General features: G+C 39.4%; 1 protein-coding gene across 1 annotated transcript; it reads right to left on the bottom strand.

Moving 5' to 3' along the window:
* Nucleotides 1-4,097: 4,097 nt before the first annotated feature.
* fgf17 (fibroblast growth factor 17) lies at nt 4,098-12,079 on the bottom strand. The gene is made up of 5 exons (XM_042488688.1): nt 12,048-12,079; nt 11,909-11,945; nt 11,473-11,650; nt 8,890-8,996; nt 4,098-4,388 (listed from the first exon to the last, which is right to left on the bottom strand). The coding sequence occupies exons 1-5, from the start codon at nt 12,077-12,079 to the stop codon at nt 4,098-4,100; spliced, it is 645 nt and encodes a 214-aa protein (XP_042344622.1).
* Between the last annotated feature and the right edge of the window lie 2,640 nt (nt 12,080-14,719).

The following is a 14,719-nucleotide window of genomic DNA, read 5'->3' as shown; positions in this document are numbered from 1 at the left end:
AAAATTACCTGAAATTAGCAACAAAAAAACTGTAAAAGAACCAAGGAAATCCCCTGAAAAAGATGCATATATATATATTAGCAGCTTTTTCAGGGCATTTCCTGTACATATATATTTTTTCCTATAGGTATTTGATCCTCTATTGGCCCTATGTCTCTCTCTCTCTATGTATCTATGTATGTATGTAAGTATGTATTTACCTACCTATCTATCTATCTATCTATCAATCTAGCGCTAATTTTTAGGTCATTTCCATGTCACTTTTTACTTATTATTTGCAAGTTGCAGAACATGTCATGTCAAGTTGCCAATTGCCTTTTTTAATGTTTTTGAAAGAAGTCAAACCAGTTTGGTCATGTGTTAAAGGTTTAAATGCTTGTGAAAGGCGTCTGAAGGCAGCACAAGAAAACTGCTGTTGATCTAAGTTTCAAGGGGATAATTAAGTTTCTTCGTTCCGCTTTAATGAGATTATTTTGGTCATGGGTGTCTTCAAAAACGTGCAGTGGAGTCCAAACCAAGACACAGAATTCACCAGATGAGAGTATTTCTCAGTCTGTGGCATGTCAGACTGTGAATGCTGTGGCACAGAACATCTCCTACCATCCTGTTATCAAATGTTTTCCTATCCCCAGTGCAAAAATAGATCTCATTACAATTACATAAACAGGGCCATATTTCCTACAACCAATGTTAATTCAGTCTAAGGCTCACGCTTTCCTTCTTTGCCAAGTTCATTATAAGAGCTACATTGTTTGGCTGAACTCCAAATAGCATTTGATCTGTCATAACATTGTGTCAGTCTGTTATTTGATGTATGTCATGAGCACTGGTGTGCCACTTGGACTCATCCCCTCCTGTCCTCATCTCTCTCAGTCCATCCTTAGTTGTTGACAGTTGATAGTTCACCTTTAAGGTACAAAACACCATCATCTATTTGATTTTAATATGTTCTTGTCCTTGTCTTTATGAATCTGTTCGGCATTTTACAGAAATATTACAGCTGTTGGTGCTGCGACTGTTGGCCTCATTTGTTTATTAGCAGTTGTAATTACATTGTGTCCAACTGACGACACTTACTACAGTTCATTCTTTTCCAACAGTCCATGGTTCACATGTACCATTGTTTCATTTTTAGCCCTTTAGCACAACTTCACACTCAGACAGGATGCAAACACCGACCTCCTAGGTGTAAGTCCAGGGTTTGCCAGACCAATCCAATGTTCCTGTCACCCGCCCTATGGACCATCATGCTCCTCACCTCATTGCCGGGAGCATTTCAACCTGATTCCATTACGCTACAGGTTCCCTCTCAACTGTATCAACTGACACTGTACACATTGTATATGTTTAACATTGTATAATTACACAAATTCACTAATGTCAGTTCTCTGACTGATTCTCCTGCAGTTTTAGCTCACATGTTTTGGCCTCCCTGGAGCTCTGTCAGTTGTTGCATTGAAAAATCACACATTTATTACAAATTACTACAAACAAACATTGCAACAGCTTTTAAGTCACTTCAGATTTCAGCATTATTTTGTCCACCCACAGCAGTAAATAATGCGCAACTGGGTAAAAAAGGACACATTTAGTGTGGCTGCTGAAGCATCCACACTATTGTTCTTCTTTTCTTTATTCTTATTATTTCAATTCCGTAAGTTTTTCGTCCGCTAACTAGTTCTGCATACTTTGTGCTATTTAAACCATTCAACTATCAAAATGTTCAGCTCGTTCAGACATTATTGCTATGATTTTTCTCATTTCGACTCTTTATACTTTTTAAAATATCAAATATTTATATATATAATATATATAATTTTTTTTCTTTCTTTTTTTCCCATTGAAATGAATGGGGAAATTTTTCAAATTCTCTTTAACCCACTCCACTTTGAAAGCCTACTGCTTCCACATACTTTCAGCTAGACACACAATTTAAACTTTTTAACAGGTCACAAGGCCTTTAACTCTTCTGGTATGATTCAGCTCTTTTGTATCTTTTACAGTTTTTGAGTTTTGGCGATTTAAGTTTTATGCTCTTTCCAGACGATTTCTGCGTTTATAATGGAGTCAAGACGGAATGTTGGAGGTCAGAGCAGGTGACATCACTAACGAGCTCCCGCACTCTGGATATCTCTGTCTCTGCTCTTTCACAAAAGTTTCTCAAACAAAGTCTTCTCCTGCCCACAGTAAATGGACTATACTTGTATAGCGCTTTTCTAGTCTTATTGACCACTCAAACCGCTTTAACACTACATTTCACATTCACCCATTCACACACACATTCACACACTGGTGGCCAAGGCTACCATGCCACCTGCTACTCAGTAATTATTCACACACGCACTGATGACGCAGCATCAGGAGCAATTTGGAGATCAGTATCTTGCCCAAGGATACTTCGACATGTTGTCCAGAGGAGCTGGGGATCGTACCGCTGACCTTCTGATTAGAGGACAACCCACTCTACCTCTGAGCCACAGCCGCTCCACAGTATGAGGTCTTCATACACAATTTGCACATCACGTCATAGGAAAACTTGTGGCGGTCGGAGAAAAGTAGGTTTGAAAGCTGACAACCCAACACAGCTGGCTCAGTTCTCTTCCATAGGATGGGAGACTCAACAAATTTCCCATTTACTGCAATACAAACTGAGATGAGAAATTTCTGGAAATTTGCTGCCGCAAGCTTTTTCTTATGCAAGGATTTGGGATATGTAGCAGATATTTTTTCAAATTTGGTATTTCTGCGTTCGTTATGACCTCCTTTCACTTCCGTTGTAATATTTTGACTTTTTTGGTGAAAGGGATGGCTGTAAAATGGAAGAGTTTAACAGGGACATTTCCATCAAATCCAACTGCCTCCTTTGAGCTGACCTGAGAGGAGAGGGGAGAGGAGGGGTGCACCTGGGCCATTAATTACCATGGCAACGGGCACTTACACACACAGAGTGCCATCCTGGTGTGTTCTCTCTCCAATACAAAGATGCCAGTTAGTGATGCCTGGCCCACTTGTCCACTTGTAACTAATGGTTAACTGACCCTTTATATTGCCATCGTTGGCCCTTGTGGCCCCTCAGGTGGAGAGTGCCCTTATTTGGCCCTTGTCGCCAATTAAAGTTGCCAGTTAGAAATGAATGGTCCACTTGGGGGCCCTTGTGGCCCCTCAGGTGGACGGGGCCCTTAATTGGCCCTTGTGGCCTCTTAGGTGTTTTTGCCTTTGTCTGTTTCTTTGTCTGTCTCAAGTACTGCTCCTTGTAGTGATAGAAGTACTGCTAGCTTCTCTACTTCCACAATAACAACTACTACTACTACAGCTAACACTCATGCTACCAATACAGCTAGTACTATTTCTCATGTACTTTCTGGTCAACTGCTACCTCTGCCAACTTAAAGCTACGGAAACCATTTTAATGTCAAAATGTTGTGCTCTTCAAGGACATTTATGCCGCTCATTTTATTTTCACATTTTATGCCTAAAATATTAAACATTCATTATTTCAATCTTTTCAGTTCACATCAACTTCTTCCTATGACACACTCTTGCATTTCAACTTGTAGCTTCTTCACTTTAAAGCAGTTCAATTTCATTTCTGCCAGTTTTTCAGATATTTCCATCAATTTGTAATGGGTCTCTGCATTTTCAGCAATATATTTCCGCATTTTCAAACATGCTCTCAGACTGGTTTTTAGTTATTAGCATCCAAACGCATGTTCCACAGGAAATGCATTTTCTAGTTTTAATTGTTATCAGTGTATTTTGGTGCACTGTTCATGCTGCATGTCAAATCCTTTGAGCAGTTTTTAAACAGACACATATATCGATAGGTAGTGAAGTCATGGTGCAGTTTGTTGCTAAATGCCCCAGTCACAATGTCCATCCATCCCTTGAAGCGCCCCACCAGTCAACACAGAGACACAGGACAGTTAAATATAATCCATCTTCTTTACTCTCTTTCAGTATTTACACATGATCATTTAACAACAATATTTCTTTAAATTTATGGCATTTTGACTATCTATCAAAAATATACAAAAATAAAACTGCATCTCTTTCTTCCTATATCACAGCTGTCATCAGTCCATGTTTTTGGTTGCATGTTAGGAAGAGGTACGTGATTTCCTGTTCCGTTTTGCTCGACGTGTGGCCGGAAATCGGATGAACTCAAAGTGTTTGCTTTGGTCCGTGTTGGGGAAAGGAGGCGGGCCCGTGTGAAGCCTCTTGATGAAATGGACCTCCCTCTGGTTCTCCCTTGTCCTGGAGGCTTTGATGGGCCTCCCTTTCCTGGTAAAAGCCACATACCAGCCCTCATACTTGGCATTCTGGAAGGCTGTGTAATTGTTCTCCAGTACGATCTCTGTAAAGATACAATCCCTGCTCCGGCCATTGGGCTGCGTGACAAAAAACAAAGTTTCATTTACACAGATTCATTCATATACACGTCAAGCACAAAAACTGCTGCATCAAACAGCTATATTACCAATAAGTCGTATGATCTAAAATAAGACAACTGACATTATTTGTTTCTATCAAAGCTTTCTTTAAGTGAAAATCTGTTTCCTTGTTAAGAGGAGATAATATATCTTGCTTATGGTGGCTGATGTTAGATAGACACTGCAGTATAATGGACCCTTTATGGAAGTTTTCATTGGACTTAAATAGTTTCAGGCAATAACTTAAAGATGGATGACATAGCAGCTCTGTGGATGTATGAAGAGACATTGAAAGCATGCACACTAGAGACTTCAGTCCACATCCGTGGGTTTTGGCTCCACTAACTTTATTGGGGATAAAATGATTGAATCATGCGGCTCTTAATAGACTTTCCAAATGTTATCGGACCAAATGGATCAGATGACAGGGGGTTTGACACACAAAAAAATATATATCCACTGGCCTAACAACACATTTTCATCTCAAATCAACACACGTTGCTGCTTTGCAGTGGACTTTCGTATCAACATATTACACTCTAGGTAGCTTTCGGTATCTGTTGTCTACGATTGGAATGCTGCTACCATGTTGTCAATAAATGCACATGGTGAGATTACACTGCAAATTATACTTGGACAACACAAGCCCATGGCAACCAACGCTGGAACGTCAACAAAAGCACATGCTGACAGAGAAAATTTTGGAATGAGACCAGGATTTACAGACATGTCTTTCCTAATGAGAGTCTATAGGAAAAGTCTTTTTGGGCCCAGTGCTATCACATGACAGACCCTGGAAATTACAGTACCAGTGTGTGAGCACTACAGAAAAATTGGCTTCAAAGACTGAGGCTCTACCAAGGGGCCTGAGCAGCTCCCCAAAATTGAAGCCAAATCATCTGGATCACCCCCCGGTGGCTGGCAGCAGTAAAGGTGACATCTCTGTACCCTCAATGTTAGTGGATGAGACATTTGTCAAACTTAAAGATACTAGTAGGTCTACATGTCAAATAAATTTTTCCCAAAGATGGTTTCTATCATTTTAGGTAGTTCTTATCGCACTCATTTATGTTCAAGAGTTCATTTTTCTGATAAGTTTGTTTTTAATATGTTATTTATTGCTGTGTGTCCATCAGTGTGGAGACACATCATCCATCTTACAGTCTATGGTTACTCACAGAAGATCCACAGGTGTGCACCATACACATCTCACTGTCCACAAACTTTTGTTTGTTTGTTTGTTTTATTTGTGCTTTTTGAAGTCATATTAAGCAAATTCAGATGGCACAACCCCCATACCAGGCTGCACAGGCTGGTGGCTGCTGGGACTAAGCTGTGTAACAGCAGCAACACAAAGTTTGATGATCTGGTGAGAAGTTGGGGTGATGCGGGATTAGACCCTATCACTGAGGTTTGCACTGGCTGAATTTAAATTGCTGCAGTTACTAATTGAATATCTGTCTCTGGAGCTGCTGCCCTCTGTTCTCCCAGTGAAGTAGCCTCATAGCAGCAAGGAGCGAAGTATAGGGATCACTGGGAGCATCAGCAAGCTGATTCTTGTCTTAGATGTAGTCTGATTAACAGTAAATTCGTCAAATTCAGTACCTAATGTGGCTATTTACCAAGCTACTGTGGCTGTCATATTTAATGGGTCCCACATCAAGGCTGAAAGTGGGTGTGGTTTCATCTGAAGTAGGTTGAAAATAACAACAACAAAGTAAAGGCCTTCATTTAAAATTATTTATAATTTTGAGGTGCTTACAGATCCAATCAACAACAAAGTGTGGGCGAGTCATGTAAGAGAGCCAATTAAAACAAATGCAGTCATCAAAGTTGTCATATTGACATTAAGGTTGTGTTGATTGATTCCTGACAACATTTCATGCATTGAATAGACTGTATGCAAGAAAACATTCAACCTTAAAATTTGCCAGTAACCTTTGAATGGCCCAGTGAATCTTTGTCTGTCGGTAACTACTTCTTTTTAAATATTTCATACTTATTTACTCTCTCAAACTCAGTGCAGCTTAATTTGGAACAATGTTTGACTGCGGCTTGGGCGAAGACAGGCGGTATTTTGTGGTGGCATGACATTGCATCTCACCAGTAAAGGGGCCATAAAACTAGGGCAGGGACTCCAGGTGTGGTGTTTCCATTACTGCCAGAGCTGATAAATACCTGTGGCTTCTGCTGAGTCATTTGACCAAGATGTGAAAGCTGATTGTAACCTTTTACTCTAAATAAAAGTGGCAGGAGTAAAGAGACTCCACAGAAATCCAATTAATTGTGTCGCTACCTCCGCTGCCTGCTTAACAGCAGAACAAAATGCCCCCCCCCATTCTGTGTTTGCACTGGTGGAATTACAAATATGAGGTGCTTTTACTTTACCTGAGATTTTAATCCTATGCCACTTTCTACTTCTGCTCCACTACGCTACACTTAAGAGGGAAATGTTGTACTTTTTACCTCACTACTGTTATTTGTTAACTAGTTACTAGTTACTTTACTAAGTAAATTTTTTTGCGCACGAGATAAATGAAAATATCCAAGTGCAGTTGATTGATAAGAAAATTAATTGGCAACCACTTTCATAATCATTTGGGGCATTTTTCATGCAAAAACATTTCATGAGGTATACTTAAATATACTTATACTTAATATTTTTCTCACTGTATTTACCTTTACCTCAGTATCATTTTACATGCAGAACTTTTACTGTTTATAGAGTATTATTGCAGTGTTGTATTGATACTCTTACTGAGGAAGAAGATTCAAATACTTCCTCCACTACAGCATGTCTGTGAGTACATTATACAGAACTATCAGTTGGAAATATGGTGCAACATTCCCACCTTGAACAGGATGTGTAAAGGGGCCTTTTAGTAGTTTAAAGTGATGAACTTTAATGACCTTGTCAGTTCTTATTGTAAAGAAGTGTTAAAAGGAGTCATTTCATCCTGACTCATGCACTGCCTCAGATTTACAGTGTCAATCTATAAACAGATATTACAGCAGCCACAGTTTCTCCACCTCTGAACCATGAGGAGAAATATTATAACTTGTCATGTCAGTCAGATATGTGAAGTCATCTTTTCCATTTCCATACAGGAAGTGGAGAGTTGACTTATGACCAAACATAGAGGCAGTGCATGATGGGAGGGTATTTTCCTCTCATCGCAGTCAGCCATGGCCAATAAGGCAGATCAACTATCACTCAGTCCTCTGAGGAGTCCTGTTTTCCAGCACATCATGTCCTGGGGTGATGGACAAGTGAAGAGACCTCAATGACAATAGAGTGAAGTTTTGGCAAAGGAGCTGCACTGTGTGTTTCACTAGATGAGAGATGTGACAAGGTGAGGCCGACAGACTGAACGCCCTCTGAAGGAGACAAAGCTCATCTATGGATTTAGGTTGGGGTTTTTTTTTCCCACAAATCTTTAAGTTCTGTGTGTTATTTTCCTGAGTTGTTGACTGTATGTTCGCCCAATCATAGAGCTCATATGGTTCTAAACATCCACCTTGTGGAACTAACTCTGACTGGTTGGGACTGAGAGCAACACTCGTACTTTGGATGTTAGAAAAAGCTGAATTAGTCCGTCTAAAAGTGGACTTTTGAAATACGTGTTAGTCGAACTGACACAGCTAGATAATGCAGTTGTCAGTCAATTGACTCTTTCATGTATACACCTCAACTGATCCTGAGCTGCAGGCATTCTACGCATGCTTCATAGACTCCATACTGGGCTTAAACCCAGAAGTAGAACAGCATAAGTTCATGGAAGAAAGCCAGAAAAAAACTAAAGAGGAAGAAGAATGAAAGAGAAAAAAAACAAAAGTACTAAGTAAAGCATAGAGTATGTATGAAATGTACATCACCGAAAAGTTATCCATGTTTTCACCACTCAACACACAACCTGTTTGCTACTTGCTAACTTGTTTGGTATGTGACATAACAGGTTAACAGGAAGAAGGACCAATAGCAACTAGCTGAAAGGGGGCATCTTGTCACCTGGTGTGGAGGAGTCGGACATAATTCCATCAATAAATGGATTCTTTTCCTTTGCTTGTATACTGAAACAAGGACAGTAGTCACATTAAATGGCCTAATGGAGCTATAACCTCAGCGTAAACAAACTGACTGGCAGTGCTGATTTTTACACCCTCAAATTTGATTTTATCTGTATGTTTGGCAAAGAGTGTTTTTTTTAAAGTCTTGTGAATTTAAATTTTGCCTCAATATGCAAAGATGACCTTATACAATTCCTGCTTCAAACTATAGACATTGGCTGCTTAATGGTACTATACTGTCACTTCAATTTACTACTTAATATTGTCTTATGACTGACTCAAAACTTTTCCATTCTATCCAAAATTTAAATAAAGCAAAAAGGTGTCAATGTCTATAGACAATAGTCAACCTGCTTTTTTAAAGAATTATATACAGAAATGTTGACTGTACCTTTCCAACAAGTTTTCCCTTTCGGTTCATGCACAGGTAGTGTCCACTTTCTGCACCTCTGATTCTTACTCGACTGCCGAAGGTATCTGTCTCAACAAAAAGACGAGCTGCCAGAAAGAGAAATAAGATAGTCAGGGAACTGAAGGGATACATTGTGAAGACAAACAAGAAAAAAACAGTAAAACCACCAACTGCTGACTCATCTTCTGTCTGTCTTTTCAGATATGTTTTTCATCTTTAAGAAGTCTGTGTAACATCCAAACATCCAACATGCAGTTCCCTCGATAAATGTTTTTACATCGATGCTGATGCATAAATATTTTTTTTAAAAACAATACATTTTTTCGTTACTGCACAATGTCAGACATAAAAAAGAGCATTTAAAGTCTGTTATTTGTCCATTACAACTTATACAATCATTTAATTAAATATCCGATCAATATCTAAAATAAAGATATTACGCAGTCTGTAAAGATTTCACATTTTTGCTCATATTGTCACAGCGTTACACATAAAATTGCTTTTATTTTCTAGTCGCAAGAAGCTTTTTTCTTTATCAGTAGATAGTATCTGTGTTGAGCTGAAACTGTCTGTCAGTACAAACCAGGTATACTCAACTTGCTTTGCTTGGGAGCCAGCGGCCAATGGCCGCAGCTCCATACATGTTTAGAGGATTTTAGGAAATTTCAAAGATTTTAGGATACTTCTATTATTTTAGGAAATTTCTATGTTTTTATCACATTTCTACAATTTTAGGACTTTTCTAGTATTTGAGGTTATTTCTAGGATTTTAGGACATTTCTAGAATTTTCTAGAAATTTGTGGGATCCTCCACTGACACTTTTTGATCAACAGGCTTTATTTTCATGCGGTTTTATGCAATCTGGCAGCTTATTCATACTGAAAGTACAAAAACAGTTCCCAGTGTGGATGACTTTATTTTTTATTGGGAATAAGAAAATGGTTGGGGACCACCCAGCACCTCATCAGGGGCCAGATTTGGCCTGTGGGCCATAAGTTGAGTATCACTGGTATAAACTGTTGAGTCTGTGAAAGTCCTTGTAAGCCACATGTAGTTACACCATTAACCAAATGATAAACAGAAGTTATCAGTGAACATTAAAATGTTGTATTGGAAGCAGAATATACATTTTCAATTCAATTTGTCTGCAGTCAATTATGGCCATTGGGCATTACAACAGCCTTGTGTATTGGGGCTTTAGAGACAAAGGACTTGTCCTAATCAGCCGTTAATTCGCCAGACGATGGCTTCATGGATCCAACAGGGAGGCTGAATTAACATATAGGCCTGAAAACATCTCACAGAGGGAGGGACACGTAGGCTGGTTGTGCCTGAGGACATGTCTCCCCAGCAGGGGCTCCAAGGCTGGACTGTCATGGACCATCTTCACTTTATTCCTCTGAAAAATCTCTTACCATATTGTCATTTATAGCAAGCCAATCTTTTATAACCAAGAGTTAGTATCTGTCCAAAACCACATTCATATACACAGCCAAAACAGGAGGTTTCCCTGCAGACTTTCTATAACACAGTTTGAGACTGCAGGATTGTGAGCTTTGTCATTCTGTGTGATGACTGGCAGCTTTTTAAAAATAATGTCAATATCAGTCCAAACAAGACCCAGTTTATGAAGTAAATACAAGTCACTGAGTGAAGCATTTGATGTTCTGAAACATGGTTATCCAATAATCTTTGAAAAACAAAAACAGGCCCCACAGGAGTAAAAAAAAAAAAAAAAAAAATGGTTAGCACTCTGCTGGCAGCCTCCTCTTTCTCTCTCTCTCTGAATCACTGGCTTTAATCCTTAATGGATAAACATAACATATCATAACATAACATAACATAACATAAATAAAAATAACATAACATATCATAACATAGCATATATGGAAATGTCTTTACCAAAAATGCATGATGCCAAACAATTAGCCATCTGTGCCTGGGCCTCCCTTATCAACAAAGTGAAATATTATATGTGCACAGCCATAGACCCTGTACGTCTAATATAACTTAGTTTCCTATCATAATTTTTTACTGTTATTTCACTATCATTAAGCTTGATATTCTAACTTTTTTCTTGTCTCTTTTTTCCCTAATAATGACTTCATTTTCTTCTTCAGTATATTCTCTAAGGCCTATTATAATGCCCAGGGGTGGGAGGTATTGTTGTGTATTAATGTGTTTGTTGTTTATTCTCCATGTTAAAATAATAATAATAATAATAATACCAACAACAAAAAAAACTATGTTTTCAACGAGTTGCTCAAAGCCTTTTTTAATGTTTTTGAAAGAAGTTGAAACAATGTGCTCAGAGTTCAAAGGGTTAAATACTTGTGAAAAGCACCTTGAAGCAGCACAAGTAAATGGATATCTGTCTTCGTTTCAAAGGCTTGATGGTAATACAAAAAAAAAACCCTCTATTGTTATCAATAAGTTACTTTAGTTGTAATGATGCAGATGTGCAGACTTTCAGCAGGAAATCCTCGCTGGATCTACAACTTCAGAAAAAAAAGCAGTCAGATGTGCTCCTGGGTCACCATGAGGCCTGGCTCAGCTCTTACCGTACACGTTTCCGTCGTCCGCCGTGGCGGTGACCCGCTTGCCATGGATCTGGACATGTTTCCCGCTGGTGCGGCTGTAGAGCTGGTAAACCCTGACCTGTCTGCGGCTCAGCTGGTCCGTCACTGCGCCCTGCGCCCTCACATACTGCTTAAAATTAGGAGACGGGTGATTCTCCCCCTTTTTTATGCAAAGGGAAAAATGAAATATATAATTTTTTTCTGTCTAATCTGGTAATGTGGGAGAAAGAAATGACCAAAACCGATATTTCCCCTATTATTAGGCAAATACACAGAGAAAAAGTTAAAAGTTAATTATAGTCATAGTCCATATTTACAAATGAATTATTACAGCTTTTGTTGTTTTTACGATTCCTCCTTTACCAGTTATTAATGTGGGGAAGTGGTAAAGTTAACAGTGTGTTTGCAGTGCTCTTACCTGAGCTTGGCACCACAGCACGAAAAAATGAAATGATCTGCAGAAGTAACAATATAAATAAAGAGCTGTTACTATAAAGACGTCATCATGTAGCATCATACAGCCTGAGTCACAGCTACAGTCCTATCTGTCGTCTTACATGCAAATACAGCGCTGGTTTATTCCATACATTCTCCTTTTTATTTCATCCGATCAAGAAACGGATTCTTGCGGCAGAGAAGTCCCGGGAGGATGCGGTCAATGAATCCACAGTGTAACATATGTACTTCTGACCTGTCCATCCACACTGCTCTGATCGAACACCTTAATTCACCTCACAGTCGTCAAAAACCTGATACAGCTGCCTGAGTGCTTGAGAGCTGTCCGAAAGTCGCGCGCAACACATCCAAAGCGGATCCATCCATTCTAGCAGGCGCGTGAGCTCATCAGGGAACATCAGCGGGGTAAGATGAAAGGGCCCCTTGGCTTGCAGCTCTGCCTCGGTTAATTCCAGGTTTTGAAAAGCCCTCTGTGTCATCAGGTTCAGGCTGCTCACTGGTTAAATGTTGAAAGGCAGAGTCCCTCCCTGAAATCTGTCCCCTGTGGGTGGGCACGGCAGCAGCAGCACTCCTACTGATGATTTAAACGGGAGACGTAGATGTGCAGAAAAAATATATGTAAACAAATATCAATCGGATTAGCAAAAGAAAAAGCAAAATGTTGAATCCCACATCCAAATATATAAAGTTAAGCTGCAACAGAAACTCTGAGATTTGTGACTAATTCAAACACACCCCTGTGTGCCTTTAATGTAGATCGTTACTGTAGCATTGTATTTAAAAGTGAGGAGCCTAATGGCACCTTCTAGCTGTATTTATTACGTGTTAAAGAGACCATTGCCCCACCCCCACCACACTTTCCTTTTATCTTATGTTACAGTAAGTGGTCACACTTCCAGCTCATGTCAAAGGAAGCCAGAACAAATCATGCGGACAAAAGGCCTGTTTCAGCTTTACATAATATGCAATCAGCATCCCAAGATGAGCAGGATACTGTCTTCCTCCTGAAGCAATTCCACCTTTCTCAATTGCTTCAACACATTTTACCATTAAAAAGTAATGGTTGAAACTGAAAGTCTTTCGACAAAAAGACATTTGGTTTCAATATGATCCTACACAAAACAATAAAAACATGCAACATAAGCAAATATTTCCGTCAACTTGTGGTCAAATTAATATATTTTTTAAAATCAGTCACTAGACAAGAGACAAAAAAATACAAAATATAACGACCAATATTAAACCTTAATTTGTGGTATATGCCTGTGCCATTTATTGATAATTTTGTCCAAAGATGATGTACTTGTTGATGATTTTTCAGGAGATAGCAAACCCTGCTGCACTCTGCACCTGCACTTCTTTTTTTAAAATTACCACCTGAAATCCATCTCCCCACTTACAAAGCTCTAATTGGTCAGGCTTTGTTATATCTAAGAGAACTAACAGAACCATATAATCCTACCAGAGCACTGTGTCCTGAGGATGCAGGGTTCATTGTGGTTCCTAAAGTCTCCAAAAGTAAAATGTGTGCCAGAGGCCAGAGGCAGTGCTCTGTCAGTGACCTTTAGCATCTACTTATGAGGTTTTAGGTATCCTTCTGTGTCAGTTGTTTACGCTCCAGGATGCCATTACCATGATGTCATTACCATGATGTCAACAAATGCACATGGTGGGATGAAGCAGCATGGTCCTTAAGTTTACACAACATGAGCACATGCAACCAACATGGACTGTCATAAATGTTAGGATTAGACAATAAAGTCACACAAGGTTAGGTTTAGGCAAACAAGGCACATGGTAAGGCGTAGGGAAAAAAACAACCCCGACATCCACACAGGAAGCAAACTCGGGACTCCCACATGAAATTCAGTTGCACTCATTATATTACGTCATCACAAGCAGCATTTCATGCGCATGTGACCAGTACCATCTGGCAGAGTTCTCATATATAAGTACAAACGAATAATAACACCACTGGTTCTTTGCCTAGCACATTCTCATCTGACGCCATCCAGCCGCATTTCGGTTGGAAGCAGAATGAGGCTTTTGGTGTTACACCTTTACACCAAAAGCACAGACAGAGCACAGTTATTTGATGGGTGCGGAGTGAGAATGGGTCATCCACTTATCTGAAGGTTGGAAACTAAATTCCTGGCTCCTCAACTCCACATGTACACTGAACCCAAAAACATTAAAAACATTCAAGTACTGCAAATATTTTCATCAACCAACACAACTTGTGATCAAATGAATATATTCTCCCAATAAATCATTAAAGAATAAACAACAAAATACAGCTATCAGTATGAACTGATTCAAGTCATTTGTGCTATATGCCTGTGCCATTGTTAATACTTTAGGGTAAAAGTACAGAAGTTAGCGAGTCCACCCGTGTCATGCTTCCATTACTGCTGACTGGAGCTGATCAGAGCTGGAGCTGATGAATACCTGGGACTATTGCAGAGCCATTTGTCCTGGAGTGAATGCCAGTTATAACCTTCCCACTAAATAAAAATGCTAGATGTTAGTGGGTGTAAGTAGGCTCTTTGTCCAGCAGGAAAGGAGCATTATAAATGGATGAGGGCTGATTGCCGATTGAAACATTGTGCAAAGGAGTGTCACATAGGTGCATTCAAGGTTCATAATTATGCAGTAATTTATATCAGCCGGAAATAGATGGTTTAAGCCTGCAGCAGAGGTAGTTACAGAGCTGAATCGATGTCTGTGTAAAAAGTTTGAGCTGTCAAGATGGGACAGGTGTGATGTTTTGACA

This window comes from Plectropomus leopardus, chromosome 6, assembly GCF_008729295.1.
Source record: "Plectropomus leopardus isolate mb chromosome 6, YSFRI_Pleo_2.0, whole genome shotgun sequence".
Taxonomy (NCBI): Eukaryota; Metazoa; Chordata; class Actinopteri; order Perciformes; family Serranidae; genus Plectropomus; species Plectropomus leopardus.
Note: the sequence above shows the minus strand (reverse complement) of the source record. Positions and strands in the feature narration are given on the sequence as shown.

Coding starts and splice junctions, on each gene's coding strand:
- fgf17 (XM_042488688.1), bottom strand. CDS start 12,079: ATGTATGGAATAAACCAGCGCTGTATTTGCAT. Junction 11,946..12,047: donor AACCAGCGCTGTATTTGCAT/GTAAGACGACAG, acceptor TTACTTCTGCAG/ATCATTTCATTTTTTCGTGC. Junction 11,651..11,908: donor TGCTGTGGTGCCAAGCTCAG/GTAAGAGCACTG, acceptor TGCATAAAAAAG/GGGGAGAATCACCCGTCTCC.